This window comes from Stegostoma tigrinum, chromosome 1 (assembly GCF_030684315.1).
Source record: "Stegostoma tigrinum isolate sSteTig4 chromosome 1, sSteTig4.hap1, whole genome shotgun sequence".
NCBI lineage: Eukaryota > Metazoa > Chordata > Chondrichthyes > Orectolobiformes > Stegostomatidae > Stegostoma > Stegostoma tigrinum.
In genome coordinates, this window is record NC_081354.1 from 19,363,783 (window position 1) to 19,385,601 (window position 21,819).

Genomic DNA, 21,819 nt, shown 5'->3' on the forward strand with positions numbered 1-21,819 from the left:
AATTTATACAACCTGGCATCATAATTTGATCTTCTAAATCCCTTCTAGGAGATCTTGTAACACTGTGGGTAGTGCTTTGGAGGTAAAAACTCCAGGTTCAGTCCTTCTCCAGAACTTAATGAGCAAGGAAGATGCATGAACATGGCCAAAAGTTGAATATTGGCTTGTAAATCCTTCCAATGCATGTGGGTGGCAGGCAATAGGAACAGGAGGAACTCCTGGTCAGCCATATGATGGAAAGAATTGTAGCCTCTACCATTGCTGAGCTACAACATATATGTAATAGTGTACGTTGTTGGAGTGATTTGGATTCCTTGATTCTGTTAGGTCAGTGTCTAGACAGCTGGTCTGGATCACATTTGGTACCATCAGCATGGTGTTTGGCTCCTATAGCGGTCGGGGTGGAATCAGGGCCTCACCCCACCCTTTTCATGTTAGAGGCTGTGATGCTGAAGATTGAACTTAATTTTGGGCAGGGAGAGAAGAAAAAGCCACTTCTGGTACAATTCTACCTGCAAGACTATAGAAAGACAGGAGCGGCAGTAGGCAATTTGGCTCTTTGAACCTGCTTCTTCACCATTCAATAAGATCATGATTGATTTGTTTGAGGTATGCTCTAGTGTCCTGTCTGCACCCCATTGCTCTTGAAACCCTTGACTATCAAAACTCTATCTAACTCAGCTTTAGGTAAATGAAAACCCATAGGGTCCACTACCTTATTGAAAGAAAAAAAATCTACAAAGTAATCATTTTCAGGGTGAGTAAATATCTTTATAGTTTTCAAGAAGATTTGTATTTTGGTTTGCAGGTGAGGTTGTAGACATGCTTGCTGAGCTGGTGGGTTTGATTGCAAATGTTTTCTCACCCTGCTAGATAACTTTGTCAGTGCGCCTCCGATGAAGCCTCAGTATTCTGTCTGTCTTGTTATTTATATGCCTCAGTTTGTTGGGGTGTTTGGGATCACTTCCAGTCCTGTTTCTCAGTGGTTTGTACACAAGGTCTAATTTAATGTGTTTGTTGGAGTTCTGGTTGGAATACCAGGCCTCTAGGAATTCCCTGGCATGTCTCTGTTTGGCTTGTGCAATTATGGAGGAGTTGTCCCAGTCCAATTCTTGACCCTCGTTGTCTTTGTGTAGTGAGACAAATGAGAAATGGTTGTGTCTCTTGGTGGCTAGTTGGCGTTCGTGTATCTGTATTGTCAGTTTTCTTTCAGTTTAGCCTGTGTAGTGTTTCTCACAGTCCTTGCAATGTATTTTGTATATTACACCAGTTTTGCTGGTTTACCATTGCCAGTAGCTGTCGTAGGGTGGTTGTTGGTTTGTGGGCTATTCTGACACCTAGAGGTCTGAGTACGCTTGAGATCATCTCTGAAATGTTCTTGATATACAATAAAGTGATTAATGATAAGTAACAGCAGGTTGTGCTTTTTGGGTATCCATTCCTTTTGGAGACTCTGTATGGGTCCTCCTGTTCTGATTTGCGTAGTTCCAGTTTGCTGCAATGTGTTGTGGCTCATTTAAATAGCATCCTGATGCTGCTCCATTTGTGGGGCATTGGGGTGGTTGCTACTGTAATTGAGCATGGGGTCCGCATCTGTGGTCTTTCTATATATACACACATTAGTCTGGAGTTCCCTGTTGTTTTTGCATTGTACCAGTACAACCAGGAAGGGTGGTTAGTCATTGTTCTCCTCCTTTTTTGTGAATTTTATCCCAGTGGGTTTCTTCTAGTTTTATGTGTTTAACAAATACAAAGATGTCACCTACATATCGGACCCAAAGTTTGGGTTGTGTAGTGGGGAAGTGCTGTCTATTCTAACCTTTGCACTACTGCTTCTGCAATCAGTCCTGATATTGGGGAACACACTGGTGTTCTGTTGAAGGTGAAGTGAGTTGTGAGGCACAGAGGTAGTAGTTTCATGGTGGTGTCCTTATTAATGTTGTCGGTATTCTGGACAGCCTGTCTACTTGATTTGTCCTGTAGTGTGGCAATTGTCTCTTTAGCTAGGTCAATGTTTATGGATGTAAATAGTGTTCTTATGTCAAAGGATATCATCACCATGTCCTCTTCTATCCTAGTGTCCTTGGTCATGTTGAGGAATTCTTGGGATGAGTGGATGGAGAGGGTAGTGTTGTCCACTAGATATTTCAATTTCTGTTGTAGTTCTTGGGCCAATAAATATGTTGATGTACCTGGTAGTGAGACAATGGGTCTGAGCGAGAACTCCCAGTTTGTGCACCGTGGAGTGTCGAATGAAGCGAGGTGTGTTCGAACCCTCTGGCTTCATTTTTGGGTAGTCTGTTTTGATGATGTCTCCTGAGTTGTGCAATTTCTTCAGGGTTGTTGTAATCTGGGTCCCTCACTATGGTGTTGAATCTACCGCCATCTAGGGGTAAGTGTCAGTATATGCGAGTAGTGCATGAGCTTTCTTGATGTATTGGGCTCTATTGAAGATTACTGTCATGCTTTCTTCATCCACACCTCAAAAAATTGAGGCATATAAAAAGAATAAGCAGGACAGAACACTGACACTTCACTGGAGGCGCAGTGATGCTGATAGCTAGCAGGGTGATGAAATATTTGGAACTGAACCCACTGGCTGAGTAAACATCTCTTCTTCTTTGTCTTCAACCAGAGAGCCTGTATTCTTAAACTTTGTCCCTGGTTTTGGTTTCCCCGCAAGAAGAAACTCCTCCCAGTGCTCTCAGAATCTCATAGGATTCAATTGGATCCCCACTTATTGCTCTAAGCTCCATGGGATACACACAAACCTAACTAGTTCAACCTATCTTCAGAACACAAGCCCTTCTTCCTGGGAAGGAGTGAACGTGCTACAAACTGTTTCCAAAGCAATTATATTTTTTTTCCAAATAAGACAACCAGACCTGTACATGATACTCTAGATGTTGTCTCACCAATACCTGTCCAGCTGCAGTAAAAGCTCCCCACTTTTATATTCCTTTGCTCTTGCAATAAATGACATTTCAATTGCTATCCTAATCACTTGCTATATCTCTGTACTAATTTTATGTGAGTCATGTACCAGGATACTCAGATCTCTATGTACTATCAAATTCTGTAATCTCGCTCTCATTTAAAAACAATAAGGCTTTTTTACTCTTCCTGCCAAATTAGACAAATTCACATTCACCCACTTTACACTCCTTCTGCCAATCTTTTAGCCATTCAGTTAACCTGTCGATACCCCTGCGCAGACTCTCTATCTCGTCTTGACAATTTACTATCTTACTTATTGTAAAGCAAAGAACTGTGGACGCTGGAGATCAAAAACAAATAAAAAACAGAATTTGCTGCAGAAACTCAACATGGTCTGGCAGCATCTATGAAGAGAATTGTCCTTTTCTATTCTGAAGTGTCACTGAACTCGAAACATCCACTCTGTTTTTCCTTTCACAGGTGTTGCCAGATTTGCCGAGTTTGTCTTGTAATTTCTGTTTTCATTTGTTGTTTTCCTACCTATCTTGGTGTTACTGTCAAACTGAGCTATCATACATTTGGTCTCCTCTCATCCAAATCATAGACATAAGTTGTAAATAGTTGAGGACCCAGTACTGTTTCATGTGGCTCTCCACCAGTTATAGTTTGACAATCAAAAAAAAATCCTTCTATGCCTGTTCTGTTAGCCAACCAATCCTTTATCCACGCTAACAAAGTTACCCTCTACAACATATGCTCTTTTCCACTGGAACAACCTCAGATGTGGCACCTAATCAAACACCTTGAGGAAAGTTAAGAAACCACATTTATCAGTTCCTCACTATTCACTGTGAATGTCACTTCACCAAGGCACTCCAACTGATTATTTAAACTCAATTCCAGAGGTATTAAATAGGAATGTCTGTTTCACAAAGCTATATTAGCCTTAGATCACCTTGAGATTTTCTCAGTATCCTGCCACAAAGTCCTTGATAATAAATTTTAGCACCTTCCAAAAACCGATGTTAAGCAAACTGGTCCATAGTCTCCTGATTTCTGTCACCCTTGTTTTTTTTTAATAAAAGGGTATTTTCCAATCTGTTAGGTCCATTCCAGAATCTAAATGGAATGTTGCAATATGATAACAATATATCATCTATCTGTGCTGACTGTTCTTTTAAAATTTTAGTATGTAGGTCATCCAGTCCTTGGGACTTATCATTCTTTAAATCCAAAAATTTTTTTAGCATCTTTTGTTTGGGAATTGTGATTGTTTTAAGTTCGAGCCTTATTATCAACTCTTGAGCTTTAATTAACTTTAAGAAATTTTCTAAGTCTTTTGCCATGAAATCAGACACAAAATAACTGTTCTAAGCCTCCAACATTTCTTTAATTTCCAATATTAATTCTGAAAGCATGATCTCTGGAGGATTAATGCAAATTCTAGTTACTTCTTTTTCTATTCACATAATTGTAGGAACTCTAACTCTGATTTTTAAATTACTGGCAAGCTTTCTCTCATACTCTGCTTTGTGCATTTTTATTACCTTCTTTGTCACGCTTTGTTGGTTCTTAAAATCTTTTCAATCCTCTGTTCATACCATTATTCTTTACATATTTGAGCAGTGTCTCTTCCAGTTGAGTTTTGTTCTGAACTATCTTATTTAACCAGAGATTACGCATTCTTCTCAAAGAACCTTCATTTTTCATAAGAATTGATTTTTCAGTTTTTAAAGCATCTCCCTAAAAATCTGCTACAGGAATTCTACTGTCCTACTTTTTAACCTAGTCTACCAGTTCACCTTAGCCAATTTTACTTTCATATTTTGTTTTATTTAGCTTTGGAACACTGGTCATGGACTACACTTGCACCTTTCATACTGAGCATGAAATTCTGTCACATTGTGATTAATGTCCCTAGGATTCTAGAGGATCTTTTGACATTAGATTATTGATTAATCCTGTCTCATTGCACATTACCAAGCTTGGGATACACTGCTATTTGATTAGCTCAAGAAATTGACCTGAAAATACTCTATTAACTCATTTTACAGTCTACCTTTGCCAGTCTGATTCTCTGAATACATCTGGACTAAAGTCATCCATGATTATTGTAATATATTGCTTTCAAGTCCCTTTATTTCTTCCTGTATGCTGTGTCCTACAGTGTAAATACTGTTAGAGAATTGTAGTCTATTCCCCAACTGAGCTCTTATCTTTACCATTTCTTTCCCAACCCAAAAAGATTTGACATCTTGATCTTTCAAGTTAAGGTCACCTCTCAGTACTGAACTAAAAAAAATCTTTCATGAATAGAGCCAGCTTGTCCACTTTTCCTAGCTTTCTGAAATCCTGATTAATCAAATACTCTTCATCATTCAGGTCAGATTCTTAGTTACCTTTCAATAATGTCCCTGTAATGTTGATGAGGTCATCCATATTAATATCTATCTGTGCTAATAACACATCATTTTCATTACAAATGCACTGTGCAATCAGATACAGGACCTGAAACTATGCTTAAGACCTAAATGATTGCTTTGAGAAACAGATTGCTACATAATGACTGAATTTTCCAGCCAAGTGCTGTTTAACTGACAATAAGAGAAGCACCAAGCTGGTTCTAAGGTGTTTGTTAACAAAGAGAGAGAAAATTGAATTGAAGATTGAATTTATTCCAGTTGCTTTAATGCCTCACTGGAGTAGTATACTGGAAATCAAACCCTGCTATTCCCAGAGTTGTCAAAAAAGAATAAGATTACATAGAAGTGTGCAAATTCCCCAATTTACCTGATCTCCAGACAAAGGTCAACATAAACCACAGGCCAGGTTTTGATACTTAACAATTAAACGGACTGTAGCTTCAATTAAATAATAATGAACTGTCATCATATTATTCTTCTAGTTAAAACCTTAACCCCTTCTAAACTCCCCCTTTCTCTCTGTATATCTTCATTACTTACACACACACACACGAAAAAAAATGGAGTTATGGATGGAAGGAAAATTGTGGAAACAGTTCAGTAATCTATGTTGACAAGATCTGATGATATTATTCTTGATTAGAATGCTGATTATTAGTTTTTCTGTGGGTGATTTCACTAGCTTATGGAAGCCTGGGCGGCAGGTTCACACAATTATAAAACATCTCTATCTTATTAATTAAAAGCCATAGTTATCATAACCACTGAATGAAAACTAAACTGGTTTGCTTCAGGATTAAAGTGACCCTTTTCTGCAGAGAACAGAGACAGCTACTGGGCTGCGCTCATCTGCTGGCTTCTCCCTATCTTGTTCACAGCACCAAATTGTTCAGCTACCTAAGAACCAATCACATAGTTGATGGCAGGCAAAAGGCCTTTGTCAATGAAAACTGGTCACTAGCCCACAGACCAATCACCTACTTTTTTTCTAGCTGGATTTCCATTTGTACAGATCCTTGGTTGCAGTTCATCTGCACCATCCCCAACTACTGCTTGAATTAGCAGCTGTCTAAACAACGCTTACAATGAATGTTAGCAAACTCACTTTAAAACTATGGTAAATCTTCAACAATTCTTGACTTTAAAATAGTTCTTTTCTTGTTCTAGTTCACAATGAAACATACAGCAAATAAAAATATACATACACTCTTTGCATTATTTTATATATTTTTTAGACCTTAAAAAGTACTAAGCAGGAATAGGATCTTCTTGTTTCTTACTTTGTCTTTTATGGGGGGAGGTTAGATTTCTCAGGAAAAAAATGACAGGAAGCAAAGATCTTTTTATTTCTCTTCTGTTTATGCTAATCTCTTCGCAGAGTTACTTTGCAGACTAGGACCCCTAAGTCGAGTTTAAGTGTTCTTGTCTTTGTGAGATGGGCTGTTGGAAGATGATCTAGAAGCAGTTCCACTATAAAAGAGAGAATAAAATTCATAATAAAGTTGTACACAGAATTGTGTGAATTAAAAACAAGTCCATCAGAGTCAAAATCAGATTTTCAAATTCTCTCAGTAACTCAAAAGTGAGATGATGAAATTCAATGCAAAGGAGAAAAGAATTCTATTCAAAAGACGTGGGTTTTCACTGCTTGGTCTAGACACTCAGTGGCCAGGGTTCTCGCTAACATTTATTTGCAGGCTTTCAGGTTGGAAATCTTACTTTATCAAGAGGACCACTTCAAGATTGCTTTCTCCCTCCCACAAAACAAATACACTATGTACCTACTATACTGGATAGCCACTCTGGTCTATCCAATAGAGTACTGATATTCCTGGCTGAGGTACTGCCACACAAACATGATGGTCATTCTCTGGCAAGTCCTAGGATTATTTCTGGGATATTATGACCAACACAACTTGAGTGGTCTCCTGTATTTTCACATATTGAACCTCTGGAGAGAAAACATACTCCTAAAAGAATACCATTAGTTAACAAATTACTCAATTAGTATCTCAACCTATTTAACAGTGTGGGTGTTGTGTGCAATTAAAATTGCAGTTTTCTGCTAAACTATGTCTAACATTGACTACTGAATCAATCAGCACACAAACATGTATCTCTGTTTCTGCTAAAGAATTGACAGACATTTTTCTATTCTACTTGTGTAAATGCTTTTATTGTTTTATGCATTGCATTGGCGCAGATTGAAAAAATAGTAACAAAGAAAACAACTCAGCATGTGTCGTTCTATTTTTAGTTGATGAGAATGATTAATTCTCAGTCAGCTGAAGCAGTGAACAAGTACAGTATGATTCCACTAACAATGACCTTGTAACAAGGCAGTAAAAATCATGCGTGTGTAATTCAGAAATAATCTAAAAGCTTCTATTACATAAATGTCAATGCAAAAACTTCCTCAGATCCAAATGTTAAGATCATGGTGCAGTTAGTCATCATAGAATAAATGCATAAGGTAGACATGTTTATTGAAGGAAATTGAAGGCAGCCCAGTGGCTCACTGGTTAACGCTGTTACCTCACAGCACCAGAGACCTGGGTTTGATTCCAGCCTTAGCGGACTGTCTGTGTGGAGCGTGCATGTTCTCCCTGTCTCTCTGTGGGTTTCTGCCAGATGCTCTGGTTTCCTCCCACAGTCCAAAGATGTGTGTGTTACATGGATTGGCCATGCTAAATTACCCATAGCATTCAGGGATGCTTGGGTTAGCCATGAGAAATGTAGGGTTAAAGGGATGGGTCTGGGTGGGATGCTCTTCGGAGGGTTGGTTGGACTGACTGGCCTGTTTCCACACTTTAGGGATTCTACATTAAAAAAAAGTTTGTTTCTAAAATGCTGTACTGTGACCTGCTGTCTTGTAATTAGAAATTCTAATTAGATTTGGCACCTTCATTAACAATTTTTGGCTGACTAGGGAAAATAACTGATGTTGAACTGATAACTCACTAATTTTGATGACCAATTTAGATGTGTAGTTGTCCAAAGTCAATTTTTAGTCCTAAAATGGAGAAAAACAATCTTAAGATCAGCTTTAGTTGTAGAATTTGAGCGCCATCTGCTGTCAGGGCTACAGTAACAAAATCAAATTGAAGCAAGTATGATTGGAGCAAATGAGGATATCTAAATGAAAGTCAATATCATAGAATCCCTGCAGTGGGCAAGTTTGGAGTTTGCAGTTTGGTCCATCAAATCCACACCGACCCTCAAAAGAGCATCCCCCCCCAGACCCACCCGCTTCATCCCTGCATTTCTCTCTGCCGATCCACCTAACTTGCACATCTTTGGACTATGGGAGGAAACCACAACACCCCAGAGGAAACCCACACAGGCACAGGGAAAACATGCAAACTCTACATTCTGGTCTGGAATTGGACCTCAATCCCTGGCACTGTGAGACAGCAGTGCTAACCTCTGAACCACCGTGCTAAACTGAAAGCGCTTTAATATAACATCTGTGCCTGTTCTACCATTCCTATCTCCTCCCATCAAGTTTAAACCATGTAGCCCAGCTTACACATCCTACTATTTTATCAGCTAAATTTCTCAACAATTTGTTATTTACAGATAAAAACACCGAATAATAGCATATTAGAATTTCGTACTATTTTGAACATGCAACATTGACAAGAGTAAACAAAAACTAATAAATCTGCGTTAACTGAATAAAATGTCATGGGAAACATTATATGCGCTTAGTAAGTTCTGCCTGTTATCTAAGTTTGTACTAGGTTCCGAATCCATTTGCAGAAAGATTGTCAACACAGCTGACTCCCCAGGCATATCCGGAAGTTGAAATTTCCAATGGACAATTGCCTGGCATCTGGAAGACTCTGAAAACATTCCAAACTCTGAACAGAGATTTCCAAACGACATAGGTTAACAGCTACCCCAGAAAGGTTTGAAGGATCAAAACCACTCTGGTTCATTACTACTAATGCCCAATCCACCCATCTTCATACTCATGTTGAACCAAATCTCCAATCTAATCCAGTATACGACTTGCTCACCCACCCGCCACATTCAGCTTCTTTCACCAGCTGTCAAAATTGCTACAGGATATTTAACACTTTAAATATGGCAGCTAGTGTCAAATCTGGGCCTTGTTGATCCATTCCACTTTTGGCTGTAGAGATTACAGGCCCAGGCTGCTTCAGCTGGGCCTGGACACTTGCAGAGATAACTCCTTATGTGTATTTCTTTTGTCTGATCAAGGTATCAATAGGGGCTGAGATTTTCCACTTGAGTTAAAAGTATGGAGCAGAGTGTGTTAAAGGTTGTCATTTGCAACATGGCAGAGGGCTCGTCATATTGTATGATCTTGTGCTTTTCACTTTATTATCCGTGCAAGGGAAATGTTCTGAGAGTGACTTTATGTGGGCAGGTAGTTCTCACCTGGGCAGAAACTTCCAGAATCATATGTTCTATTTAACGACCATCATTCACTGAGTAGGAGCTTCAAAAGAGCCTTGTGTTTGACTCCCTTGAGATGCTATATAAGGAAATGCTCATCCCTTCCCTCAGTGCCACTCCTTAAAAGGTTCTGTTGGGTGCTGTCTCGGAAAGAAGAGACACCCTATTTCCCAGAAATGCCACACAGTGGCTCTCCGAACAAAACCACACTGCCTGGCCCCAGGTAACTTTGAAGGTGAATGCCAATGGCTTGCAGTGAAAAATCTACAGCACTCCACCAGGGCAAATAACTTGTGTCACTCCCAAGGAGTATTAATCAGTCTAACTGTGCCCTATGCAGGCAGCTTACTAAGTGGGCCAGCCTACAAGTCTCAGCATCACATGCATAATGTGGACTGAAGGCCTCACACTCACCTGATACTCTCCCTTCCTGGGCACTGTGCTTCCTACCCACTCATTGGGAATGGCTCACTCCTAACATGCTCCTGCTGTCATTACCTTCCCATCACACTCAATCCGTCTCCTGACCTCACTGCAGGATTAGTTAGCACAGAACCAAAACAGAGAGGACCAAAGATCAGTTGAGGTGTGCCAGATATTAAACACTCAGCCCTTTGAGTAACATGCAATTGAATAGGCTGGGGAAGACCAGCAGTATCCTTATGACAATGGCCTCATATTTCCCCAATAAACGTCATAACAGTCTGCTCTTCTTTGATGGATCCAAAGCAAACACATTTGGTGAAGATGTGCAACAGACCACTTTCCTTTCTTCCAAAGCCATGAACAGTACCCAGGATTCAGGAGAGTGCAAGAGGCTGCAGCCTCAAAACCAGCAATGTTAGCAGCACCCGTGAGGGTGAATCATGGGAATACTATCAGGTTGCACTAGCAAGTGATCATCTGCACTTGCCATCAGCAGAGCGGCAGTCACCTTGGTGGGGGCACATTTGCTACAATACACTCAGGGGACACATCACCAACATGGGTCTGCAGCCAATGGAGGTAGAAACGTCAGAGATCCCTGGGACTCAGTGGTCTGCCAGAGACCAAGCACCTGCTTAGAATCATGCTGACGCCATGCCTCTGCACTCATCATAAGTGTCAGGGCCAACCTGCAGACATGTGTGCGTGTGAACAGAAGATCGATGCACCAGAGACCCTCGCTAGACTCGAGTGAAAGATACAGGAATTCACCCATCTTCTGACTACTGTGGTCTTTTCGTGATAGTGTACGTGGCTGTCTCCATGGGAAGGGTAAGGGCCACCTGGAGACTCAGGTGCAACGGTATATTTTGACTGTGGAGGGCAACTCTTCCTCACTCCACATACCTCATCTTCTCAAGCAGACAAGGGAGGTGCCAGCAGAACCCACAAGGAGGAAAAGTGACAGTCAAGCGTTCTGGATCTCAGTACAGTCCAGGAGGTGCACTGCCCCCCCAATGCCCCACTCTCTGTAACCCACTGCCTGCAGCAGATGAAGCTGTTCTGATGCAGGGTATTCTCAAGAGGTTACAGTACTGTAGGCCCCCAGAGAATGGCCTCCAACATCTTTAAAATCACCAGGATATACCACCCTGCATAATCCACCCAAAGCCCCAAGAGTCAGGACAGCACCAAGATATGGAGGAATTGTGAGAGAAAAATGTTCTAAATTGTGTTGATGACACAGGTTTTCAATCAATATATGTATTCTGCTCTTTCGTAAACATATAAATCATAAGCAAGTACAGATGTTGGGTGTAGTATTTTTTTTATTAACAATAGTAGCCAAGGTTATTGGAAAGTGAAAGTTGTGGAGCATCTTATTTTATGGAAAGGATGTGTTGTTTTACATTCAGCAGAACTTGAAACCTTTAAGAAACAGCAAAAGTGGTGGCTAGAGAGTACCATATCTCTTGAACCATAGAGCCATTAGTTGAGGAATTGGGATCAAGGTATTCCAGATTACTTCTGATTTAACAGCAAGGTTTTGGGAGCAACTGGGGACTGGGATATTTCATCATTGAACCTTGCACAGACACACCTTATGGGAACAGTAGTGGAATGTGTCATGCACTCACCGACTCCATGAGGGAAAGGTGTGTTCCACTTCTGGAATTCTCCAAACCAAGCTAGAAAATCAAATGACATGATGCTGGCAAAGATATTTCACATCAGTTTCTCACAAGTGTGGTGCACAAGAGGGGAAAACCTCAAAACATTGTAACCCATAGTAGTGGAAACGTTGCCAGCAAGGATGCTTAAGTATTGCAAAGCTACACTAATCTGCAGCACAGCAATGATAATGAGGATGTAAGGACCTTAACTAGCAGTCACAGGATGTGGGACAGCTCAGCAGAATTCACCAGGGAACAGACTTTCTATTTTGACTGGTATGTCTTTGAAATAGAAGCCATTTTAGCACAATCACACAAGAGTGCATCGGGTCACGGAAGTGTTCAATGTATTACAGGTGCTGACACATTAATGTTAGTCCAGGGCAAGGTTTATATGCAAACTATAAATGAAAAGTCACTGTTTTATTGGACAGATAATGAAAGTGAAAATTCATCTCACTCAACAAGGATTGATGAACACAGCAAGCAGAAGTATAATGTGCAAATGTAAAGTGTAACGTGTAGAAAATATCTCTGAGAAGCACAGTCATCCTGGAAGTGAGTTGCTGTAAGTTTGTCTCTGGCATCTCAAGCTCAATGGGACATTACCTGGTCTTCTTTACCTTTTTGATGTTCTTCCTGGCCCATCTCAGGATCCCCCTTGCCCTCATTCTCATTTGAGAACTATGAAATACCATAGAGGTCCCCAGAAACCAAAATCAGCTGTAACCTTCAGAGCTACAGGACGAGACTGCCACCTGGTGGTCACAGGTTTTCATCCAGCAGCAGGTATAGCTACAAGATGTTGGCTGAGGAGTTGTCTACACTGACTGTCGCACACCTAGAGATCTTTAAGCCTATAGCTCTTGCTTTGTGTGACAGATCTCGTTCAATATGGTAGCTCTCGTCCTGCTCCTTCTCCCTCTGCGATCCATATGGCAACTGGTGGTGGATGTTGCTTCAACAGTGGCCCCTTCAGAGTTATAAGAGCACAGGACAGATGGTAGGGCTAATTTCTGTCATGGTCCTTTCGCTTCCAGGAGTAAGAACACACACTGTTAATAGAAAGGCTTACATGGACATCTTTTCTGACGAAATTGTAAGCAACATACTAAGGTTGATCTCATATCTGTCCACGTCCATATGCTCTGTATGATTCTGCTCAGTGGCTAGTGACGGCATCCGTTTGTCACCAACATCACAGTGCTTGCAAGTAGCTACAGCTTTTGAATCACGTTCTAGCCTGACAATACCTCTTCCAGTGCACAAGTCATCCTGAACTAATTTATGTTGCTCTAATAAATGTGAAGCTAGCCTTGACTCGGAGCAGTTGCTGTTGGAAGTATATAATGCCTTTAAGAGGATTTACACTCAAGGACTCCGCAGCCTGTGTAAATACAATGTTGAGAGTCTGGAGTCAGAATGTCCGCTCTATGGTTTGCCAGTTGCACACAGAAATCCATTGTTTTGTTGTACTATCTGCTTTATGACCCAATGTATTTTACCATTTGAATGAATGACTGATTATTGGATCATTATCATTAACATGATCAGACCCTTCCATACCTCTTTCCAATCCAATCACATCAGTCTTCTCCTACACTCATCTTCTTGTGCATGGGGATAGGATAACTGCTATATCATAGCAGCTATTCCTTGTGACAGTCTGCCATTGCCGATGTAGAAGATTAAGTTTAGCCTGAAAGTTCCTTGTTCTGTTAGCACCTGTAGACTTGAGGTCATCATAAGGTGTCTATCACGCCACAACGTACTTTCACTCTCTACTTTACAAACTTAGATTACAATTCGCTGATGTGAGTTTCTCTTCTGAAATCCATGAAAACAAATAAGCCCAAGTTATCGGAATTTAAAGGGGAACTATAACTGAAGAAAATCCCAAATGAAGCTGATAAATACAAACTCAAGTGTGGTTTTGGGGTCTCATGATGCACTGCAGCGCCAATGAAGGCCCTGAATGCTTTAGTCGACACCACTTCATACTTTTCCAAGGCGGGTGGCGGGTGGTGTGCAGTGTGCAACACTTCTTAATCTGTTCAATCTAGTTATATGAAATAAGCCGACTTAAACAAATGAAGACAAATTAAACTGGGTTAAAAAGGATGTCAGCACATGAAACACAAGATGATAAGAAATAGGAGTAGGAGTAGGCAATTCAGCGCTGAGGTCTGAACCTCATGAGTGCTAACCTTATGCAAAAAATGCTTGGTCAAGCTTGTTTTACTTTCTGTGAATCAATTCATGATAATAGACCTCACCATAGCACACAAAACACAGTGTTCATCTGGTTCTTCAGCTTACATGAACAAAATTCCTCCGTTTTAACATTAGGATGGAACCCTTTATAAAGATACACCACAACCTGGTGGTGTACATCATTTCTCAAATCAGCAGTTGTCTAAAGTACAAACTAAAATAATTCCAAAAATTTACACCATTGTACCCTGAAATGTAGTTAGTTCTGATATAATATGTATTGAACAAATATTTCAGATTAACTATAAACACTCTTTTCTACAACATTATATTTAAATTATAAATGCTATATTTTTAGAAAAAGTTGGTTATTGTTTCAGATACCAACTTACAAGCTTTCATAAAACATGGAATGTTAAGTTTATTAACCTAATGATATTGAACTTGCACTTATAGAGTCAGAGAATCCTGGTATGGGAGATTTTAGCTATGAAGAAAGAGCAGATAGGTTGGGTTTGTTTTCACTGAAAAATGCAGGAGGTTAAGGAGCAACCTGATAGAAGTTTATAAGATTGTGAATGCACGGATAGAGTGAAAAGTGAGGCTTTTTCTCCAGCATGGAGGCGTCAATTACTAGGGGACACAAGTTCAAGGTGTATAGAGGCCTGAGGAAATTTAAGAGATGTGCGAGATGCTCATACAAACAGTGGCAAGTGCCTGGAATGTGCTGCCAGAGGAGGTTGTGGAAGCAGGCACAGTTGCAGCATTCAAGCACCTGAACAGGAAGGGAATAGAGGGATACAGATGCTGTAAGAGAAGACAGTTTTCATATGCAAGGGTAAAACGTGTCGGCACAGGTTTAGAGGGCCAAAAGGCCTGTTTCAGTGCTGTACTGTTCTTTGTTCATATTCTAGACATACAAGGAAACTGACCCTTTTGTCCAACCAATCCATGCTGACCATAATCGTAAACTAAACTAGTCTCACCTGCCTGCATTTGACCAATAACCCATCAAACATTTCTTATTCATGTACTTATCAAATGTCTTAAGCGTTGTAACTGTACCAACATCCAACACCTCTTCTGGAAGTTCAGTGCACACATGCACCACTCTCTGTGCAAAACAGTTGACCCGCATTGTTTTTTTAAGCTCTTTCTCCTCTCACATTAAAAATATCACCTGTGTCTTTAAACCCCGCTATTCTATGGAAAAGACACCTGCCATTCACCTCATCTATGCGCCTTATGATTTTATAAGCATCTACAAGGACACTCCTAAACCTCCTATGTTCCAGTGAGAAAAAGTCCCAGCCTATCCAGCCTCTTCTTATAACTCACCTTCCACTCCCAGCAACATCCTGGTTGAACCCTCTCCAGCTTACTTATCCTTCCTGTGACAGCGCGAGCAAAACTAGACAGTGTTATAGAAGAAACCTCACCAAATTTCTGAATAAGCTCAACATGACCAACTCCTATACTCAGAGGTCTGAACAATGAAGGCAGCCATGCTAAAGGCCATCTCAACCAACCTGTTTACATGAAATGCAAACTCCAAAAAATTATGTACCTGAACTCCCAGGTGTCTCTTTTCTACAACACCACCCAAGGCCCTACTTCTAATTGTCCAAGTCCTGCCCTTGTTTGTTTTACCAAAATGCAATACTTCGCCATTATCTAAATTAAACTCTGTTAGCCATTCCTCAGCCCATTGACCCAATTAATCAAGATTGTTTTGTAATCTTAGATAACCTTCTTCACTGTCCACTACACCACAAATTTTGGTGTCATCTGCAAAGGTTTTAAACATCTGCAAAGGTTTTAAACATATTTCTATATTTTCATCTAAATCATTTATATAAATTATTTAATTTGTCTGCAAGTTATTCAATATGTTTATTGAAGTAAAAGCAATCTTCATGAAGGGAAGTAACAAGATGTCAGTGACAGATTCTTTGGGATGGTTTTCAATAGCTAATTATATCTCACTGATTGACAGTAGTTGGTAACATATACTGTCATTAAAGTGACAATTCAATTACGCCCATGTGATGAGAATGCCTTAAATATTAAAACCAAGCATTGATAGAATTCCAGAAATAGGACAGGGATTTCTGCAAGTAATAATGTCCTTGTAAATACTGCATTCCTCCTCTGTCAAAAATAACATAGTACGGGTGGATCAAGTACAGATGTATCATTTGATTTAACCACATTCTGTAAGAAATACTTTGTAAAGAAGGAGGTGCAAATATTCAATGCAGTGAGCTATAGCATCGTTGAAACGCCTCTATACAATAAGGGAAGCAGGCCAAAACAGGTCACAATAGGCTTGTTAGCTTAACATCTGTCATTAGAAAGATGTGAGAGTATATTACAAAGGATGTAATAGCAAAGCATTTAGAAATGCATAATATAATCAAGCACATCAGCCTGGCTTCATAATGGGGAAATCATGCTTGATAAATTTATTACAACTCTGAAGTAGTAACGAATAGGATTGATAAAGGGGGAGCTGTGGATGGACGGTAATATATTTGGATTTCCAGAAGGTGTTTGATAAGGTAAAACACATTATACTACTCATTAAGGTAAAAGCCACGATATCATGGTCACATAAATGGATGATTGGCTAAGTTACAGATGACAGTTGAAATAAGGGGGCTATTTTCAGGATGACAGTCTGTAACTAGTGGAGTACCACGGATAAGTGCTGGGACCACAATTATTCTCAATATTGTGATGACTCACAGGAAAGTGCACTGAATATCAAGCCTTGCCAATCTTGGAGTCTTAAAAGAAGTTAAAGATTTTACGGAAGTATGTAAACTCATCGATTTACCAGACTTTCAGAATCAGCTTGACAGAAAGCATCGACAAAGGCCGAATGGCCATTTCTTCTCCTACATCTTATTGTTTAAAATAAATGTACATTTGTAGGTGATGTGATTTCTTCATGCATTTTTGTTGTTGACTACAGACATTAATCCGTTTGTTTTAAATGAGTTACTTGCTCTGCCTCTCTCAGCTCATTCTCTACCACCTCCTCATGAGCCACACCAATTTTCTCATCTCCATCCCCAGATTCTGAACTGAATGTCATTTCATCCTGAGTGACTTCAACCTCCTTTTCAATTTATTACTTTTGTCCCCTCTTTGGCATCCTATGTCTAATTTCTCCAGCCCATCTATCTTGAACTTGCTGTATCTCAAGGCCTGACTATCCCCGGAGCTTCTATCACTCAAAAGGCCAACATAGAGTCCATCAAAAATGAATACTATACACAACATGAGGGGTGCTGCCACTGTGCAGGCTGTGACATCAGTACATTCTGACATTCAGTGCAATTTACTTACAGGGAGGATGAAAACAAACCTCTTTTTGGATCACCATCAGGTCAAGACTGCTATAGATGAAGACAGACGTATGTAGGCTCCTGCTGATGCTTTACTAAGGTAAATAGGCAAACCTACCTTCCATAAACCATCTGATAGCAGCCTAACTATAAATGGCACAGTCTAGCATAAACCTGGATGTCTAGCCATCCTAGTCACAGCACACTTCCCCTCCAAACCCAAGCCTTGGTGTTCACGTTTGGAACGGAGTCCCCAAATTCACCACGACCCGCACTGTCAAAATGCCCAATCCCTAAGCCTTAGCTGTCACAAGACATTTCTGCAGCTACTGAAATGATATTCTTTGTGACTATAATGAAAATAAAGGTATTGCTCCAGGTCCTTAATAACTTGCCACCAGAATTTGGCAGAGTTGCTCATACCATCCTCTGCTGCCTGTCTATCATCATTCAGCTGGGTGGGGCTGGATGATCTGGATTCGTGTTTTTACATATCTTTAAACAACCTGTTAAGAAAGGTCTCTGCAGTGGGTAGGACTTGAAAGCAGGCCTTCTGCGCCCAGAGGTAATTATGCTACCACTGCACAGAAAGAGCCCTCTGGGGTTTCATGCTTTAAATTTGGTCAAAGCCTGCATGTTTCCTGCAGCAGCATCTCTGTCCTTTCCCAAATGGTTACTTCGTGTTTCTGAGCAATCAATTCAGAAACACTTCAGCTCCACACAAATGCAAGAGGAGATTGAGCTTGATTTCATCAAAATTGTCAGTCTGTTTGTTTGACACACAGCACTTGATAAGAAGAAATTTTTTTCAATTAAATACATAAGTAACAAGAAGTGAGTATCTTCAACATACTCATCACTCACTCTACTCACTAGCAGCTGACTCTGTCCCACACTGGCACTGTATGAGGTTGTACCATAGTATCATATGTGATGCCAAGATTGCTTTCAATTATGCATTTGTGCCATAAATTAATTTCCACTTTTACAGCATCTCATGACTGTCCCATGCTCAGCTCATCTGCTGCCAAAATGTTTATCCATGTCTTTGTTACCTGTAAGCTCTACTCTTCTAATGCACTTCTAGCCGGTCTCCAAAACTTAATCATTCATAAACTTGAAATCATCTAAATCTTAGCAAATCATGGCCTGATTTTACATCATCCCATTCACCCATCATCCTTGTTTGTTGACCTACATTCTGTCACTACAATAGAGATTAACTTGATATTCTGGTAATCATCTAGGTTGGATGTGTCTTTTTTTTAAAACGCACAGGACATGGCCACAGGTCCTACATGACCATATTCCCTCTAGGCTGGAAACACCCCCAGCGCTATAACCCTCAGGTAGCAGCATTCCTTTAAATCTGTCCACTTCAGGTTCTTTAACTTTAACACTCTACCATTGATAGCTGTGCTTGAGCCCAGAGTTCTCAAATTTCCTCCATAAATATCTCTGTTCCACTTTTGCCCTTTAACACATTCTTTAAAATATATCTCTTTTATCAAGCTGCAGGTTAACTGGTGGTTCAGTATCACATCATGTTCTATGTTGTTAGAGAACCACATTGAGTTTTTTTTTTATATTACAACTACTGCTTGTGTTATATGGGACAGGTTTCAAACAGATCAAACAACTCAAAACTGAGCAAACATGAGGCAATGTGGGCCACCACGAGGCAATGTGGGCCACGAACAGCAGCAGTAACATTGTATTCAACCACAATCTGGAACCTCATGGGCTGGTTCATCCCCCATTCTAAAATTAACAGGGGAGGACAAACTCTGTTAACAAAGATTGAAAACAGTAATGCCAGGAGCAGCATCAGGCTGACCAACAAATGAGTTATCAACTTGAGAGCTACAGGACTACTCACATGCCAAATAGCACAGGCAAAATGCAATAGATGGAGTTAGACAATATGACAACCAACAGGTCAGGTCTAAATTCTGCAGCCCTGACGCTTCCTGTCATGGATGGTGGTGAACAATTAACAAATATCTATACGTCAAGACTCCACAAACATTCCCATCCTCAAAAATGGGGACAAGTCCAACACATCACTGCAAAACAAAAGGCTGAAGTATACGCATCCATCTTCATCCGTAAGTGCCAAGTGGACGATGAATCTTGGCCTTCTTCTGGTATACCCGGCATCACAGATTCCAGTCTTCAGCTACGTCGACTTCACTCCACATGAAATCAAAAAAATGGCTGAATGTACTGGATTATGGGCCTGACAACACTGCATGCTTCAGCCATGCCGCTAGTCAAGCTGCTTTAAAGGATAACCACACCACTGGCAATTGCCTGACATTGCAGAAAACTTACCTCAGCATAAAAAAAAGCATAAATCCAACCTGGACAATGAATAACAAACAGAAATTGCTGGTGAAACTCAGCAGGTTCAGCAGCATTTGTGGGAAGAAAGCAGAATTAACGTTTCCACCCAGTGACTCTTCTGATGAAGAGTTAGCTCTACTTTCTTTCCACAGATGCTGCCAGATCTGCTGATTTAAAACAGGAGTTTCTGGTTTTGCTTCAGATCTCCAGCATCCGCATCAATAACAGAACAGAAACAATAATCCTGAACGTTTTACTTGAATGAGAACCCCACACCACGTACTCTACAGGACTGCAGTCTTTATATGAAACAGGACATAATCCAATTTCCAATTGGTTCACTTGTCGCCACTTTGCCGAGTTGTAATATTGAGTTCCCAATCAGAAGGCACTGACCTTGACTTTCAACTAATTCTGAACCATGCAGTTGGGCCACTTGGCAATTTCTCATCCTGGCCTCACCAAGGCAAATCTTTTTTAATTTTCAGAGCATGCATCTGTTCAACCAGAGACTGTGTCCCCTCTCACATTCTGCTCAGTAACTCTGAGAAGCAAAACAGTCCTCCTTGCTGAATACACAAGATGCAACCTTTTGGCGCAGTGAGGTATTCCTTGCTCTCTCATTCTTTCTGTCCAAAATCTCAGAGAAACAGTGTCCACTTACCCAATATTTCGGCCTTCAGATCTGAACATTTTTTTAAACCTGTTCTGAGTAGGACTAAGCCCATAGTCTCCATGTTAACCAAGTCACAAGCTTGCTATGTGGCAGAATACACAGCAAATCAAATGGCTTCTTTCAAATTTCATTTTACCTGATTTTTCCTCTGTTACATAGTGGAGGACAGTCAAGCTGTTAGTCTCACATGAAAATTGATATTTGGCAAAGAAATTAGATAAAAGTGACCCAATGGAACTTCATTTTAACAGTAATGGGTGGCATGGTTGCTCAGTGGTTAGCACTTCTACCTCGGTGCCAAGAACCCTGGTTTGATTCTGGCCTTGGCTGACTGCAAAATCCACGCAGTCACACTCTCCCTGTGGCTGCATGAGTTTGCTCTGGTTTTCTCCCACAGTCCAAAGATGTGCATGTTGGGTAGGGTGGCCATGGAAAATTGCCCTAGAATGTGCTGGCTAAGTTGATGCAGTGTTAGGGTAGGGGATATGAGTCTGGGGGAACGCTCTTTGGAGGGTCAGTGTGGACTTAATGGGCCGAAAATACTCAGAGAAAGGGAGGTCTCTAGCATTCAGATAAAGAATTCAAATAGGCAAGTTCATGGCACCTTAGCCTTTATTGCAAGAAAATCTTATACAGGATTTTGGTGCAACTAACCTGGAGTGTCATGTGTAATTCTGGATGCCATTTAAGAAGAAAAAAATATATCACTTGCATTGGAGGTAGCATTGTGATGGTTCACAAGATTGGTTCATGAAGTGAGAGGACTTCCTACAATGAGAGGCAGAGTAAATCAGGTCTCTCAGATTTAAAAAACCAAGAGGTGAACTCATTGAAACATTATGAAGGTCCTTGATGAAGTAGGTACTGTATCCCAGGCTGGGCAATGTAGAACACGGGCCAATAATTTAGCTCTGAGATAGGGACATGTTTCATCACTCAACAGGTTGTGAATCTTTGGAATTTTCTTCCACAGAAAGCTGTTGGGGTCAGGTGGTGAGGTACCACCATGGTGACAGTTCAGTTCGCTGAGTTGGCCAAATGGTTGGTGTGTGATGCAAATCAATGCCAAGAACACTGGTTCAATCCCTATGTCAGCGGTGGTAGTTCGTTGTCCGTGTACCTTGAACTGCTCTGCCTCTATTATTCTTCATGGGCTACAACTAAAGTCCAATTAGTCCAGAGGGTTGTGGGTGATCCAACAATTAATGCTGAAATAAATGTTTGATCGTACAAAGTAAAAGGAATAAGATGAGCAGACAGAAAGTAGAAATAAAGCCCGAGAGCAGCCATGACCATATAAAATGGTGAAGTAGGATGCACAGATTTACTAGACAAAAAAATGACCA

The 21,819-nt window shown here is 40.5% G+C and overlaps 1 protein-coding gene across 10 annotated transcripts in view; it reads right to left on the reverse strand.

The window, feature by feature from the left end:
• Positions 1–6,698: 6,698 nt before the first annotated feature.
• LOC132206172 (uncharacterized) overlaps positions 6,699–21,819 on the reverse strand; it is a 36,484-nt gene continuing 21,363 nt past the window's right edge. For all 10 annotated transcript variants that reach the window (XR_009442906.1, XR_009442905.1, XR_009442901.1 and 7 more), the window contains one exon: positions 6,699–6,830. Coding sequence is in view for 2 of the 10 variants with exons in the window: in XM_059639241.1 (XP_059495224.1) it covers positions 6,773–6,830 (58 nt within the window). In the remaining 8 variants the exon portion in view is untranslated. The remainder of the gene's footprint in view (positions 6,831–21,819) is intronic.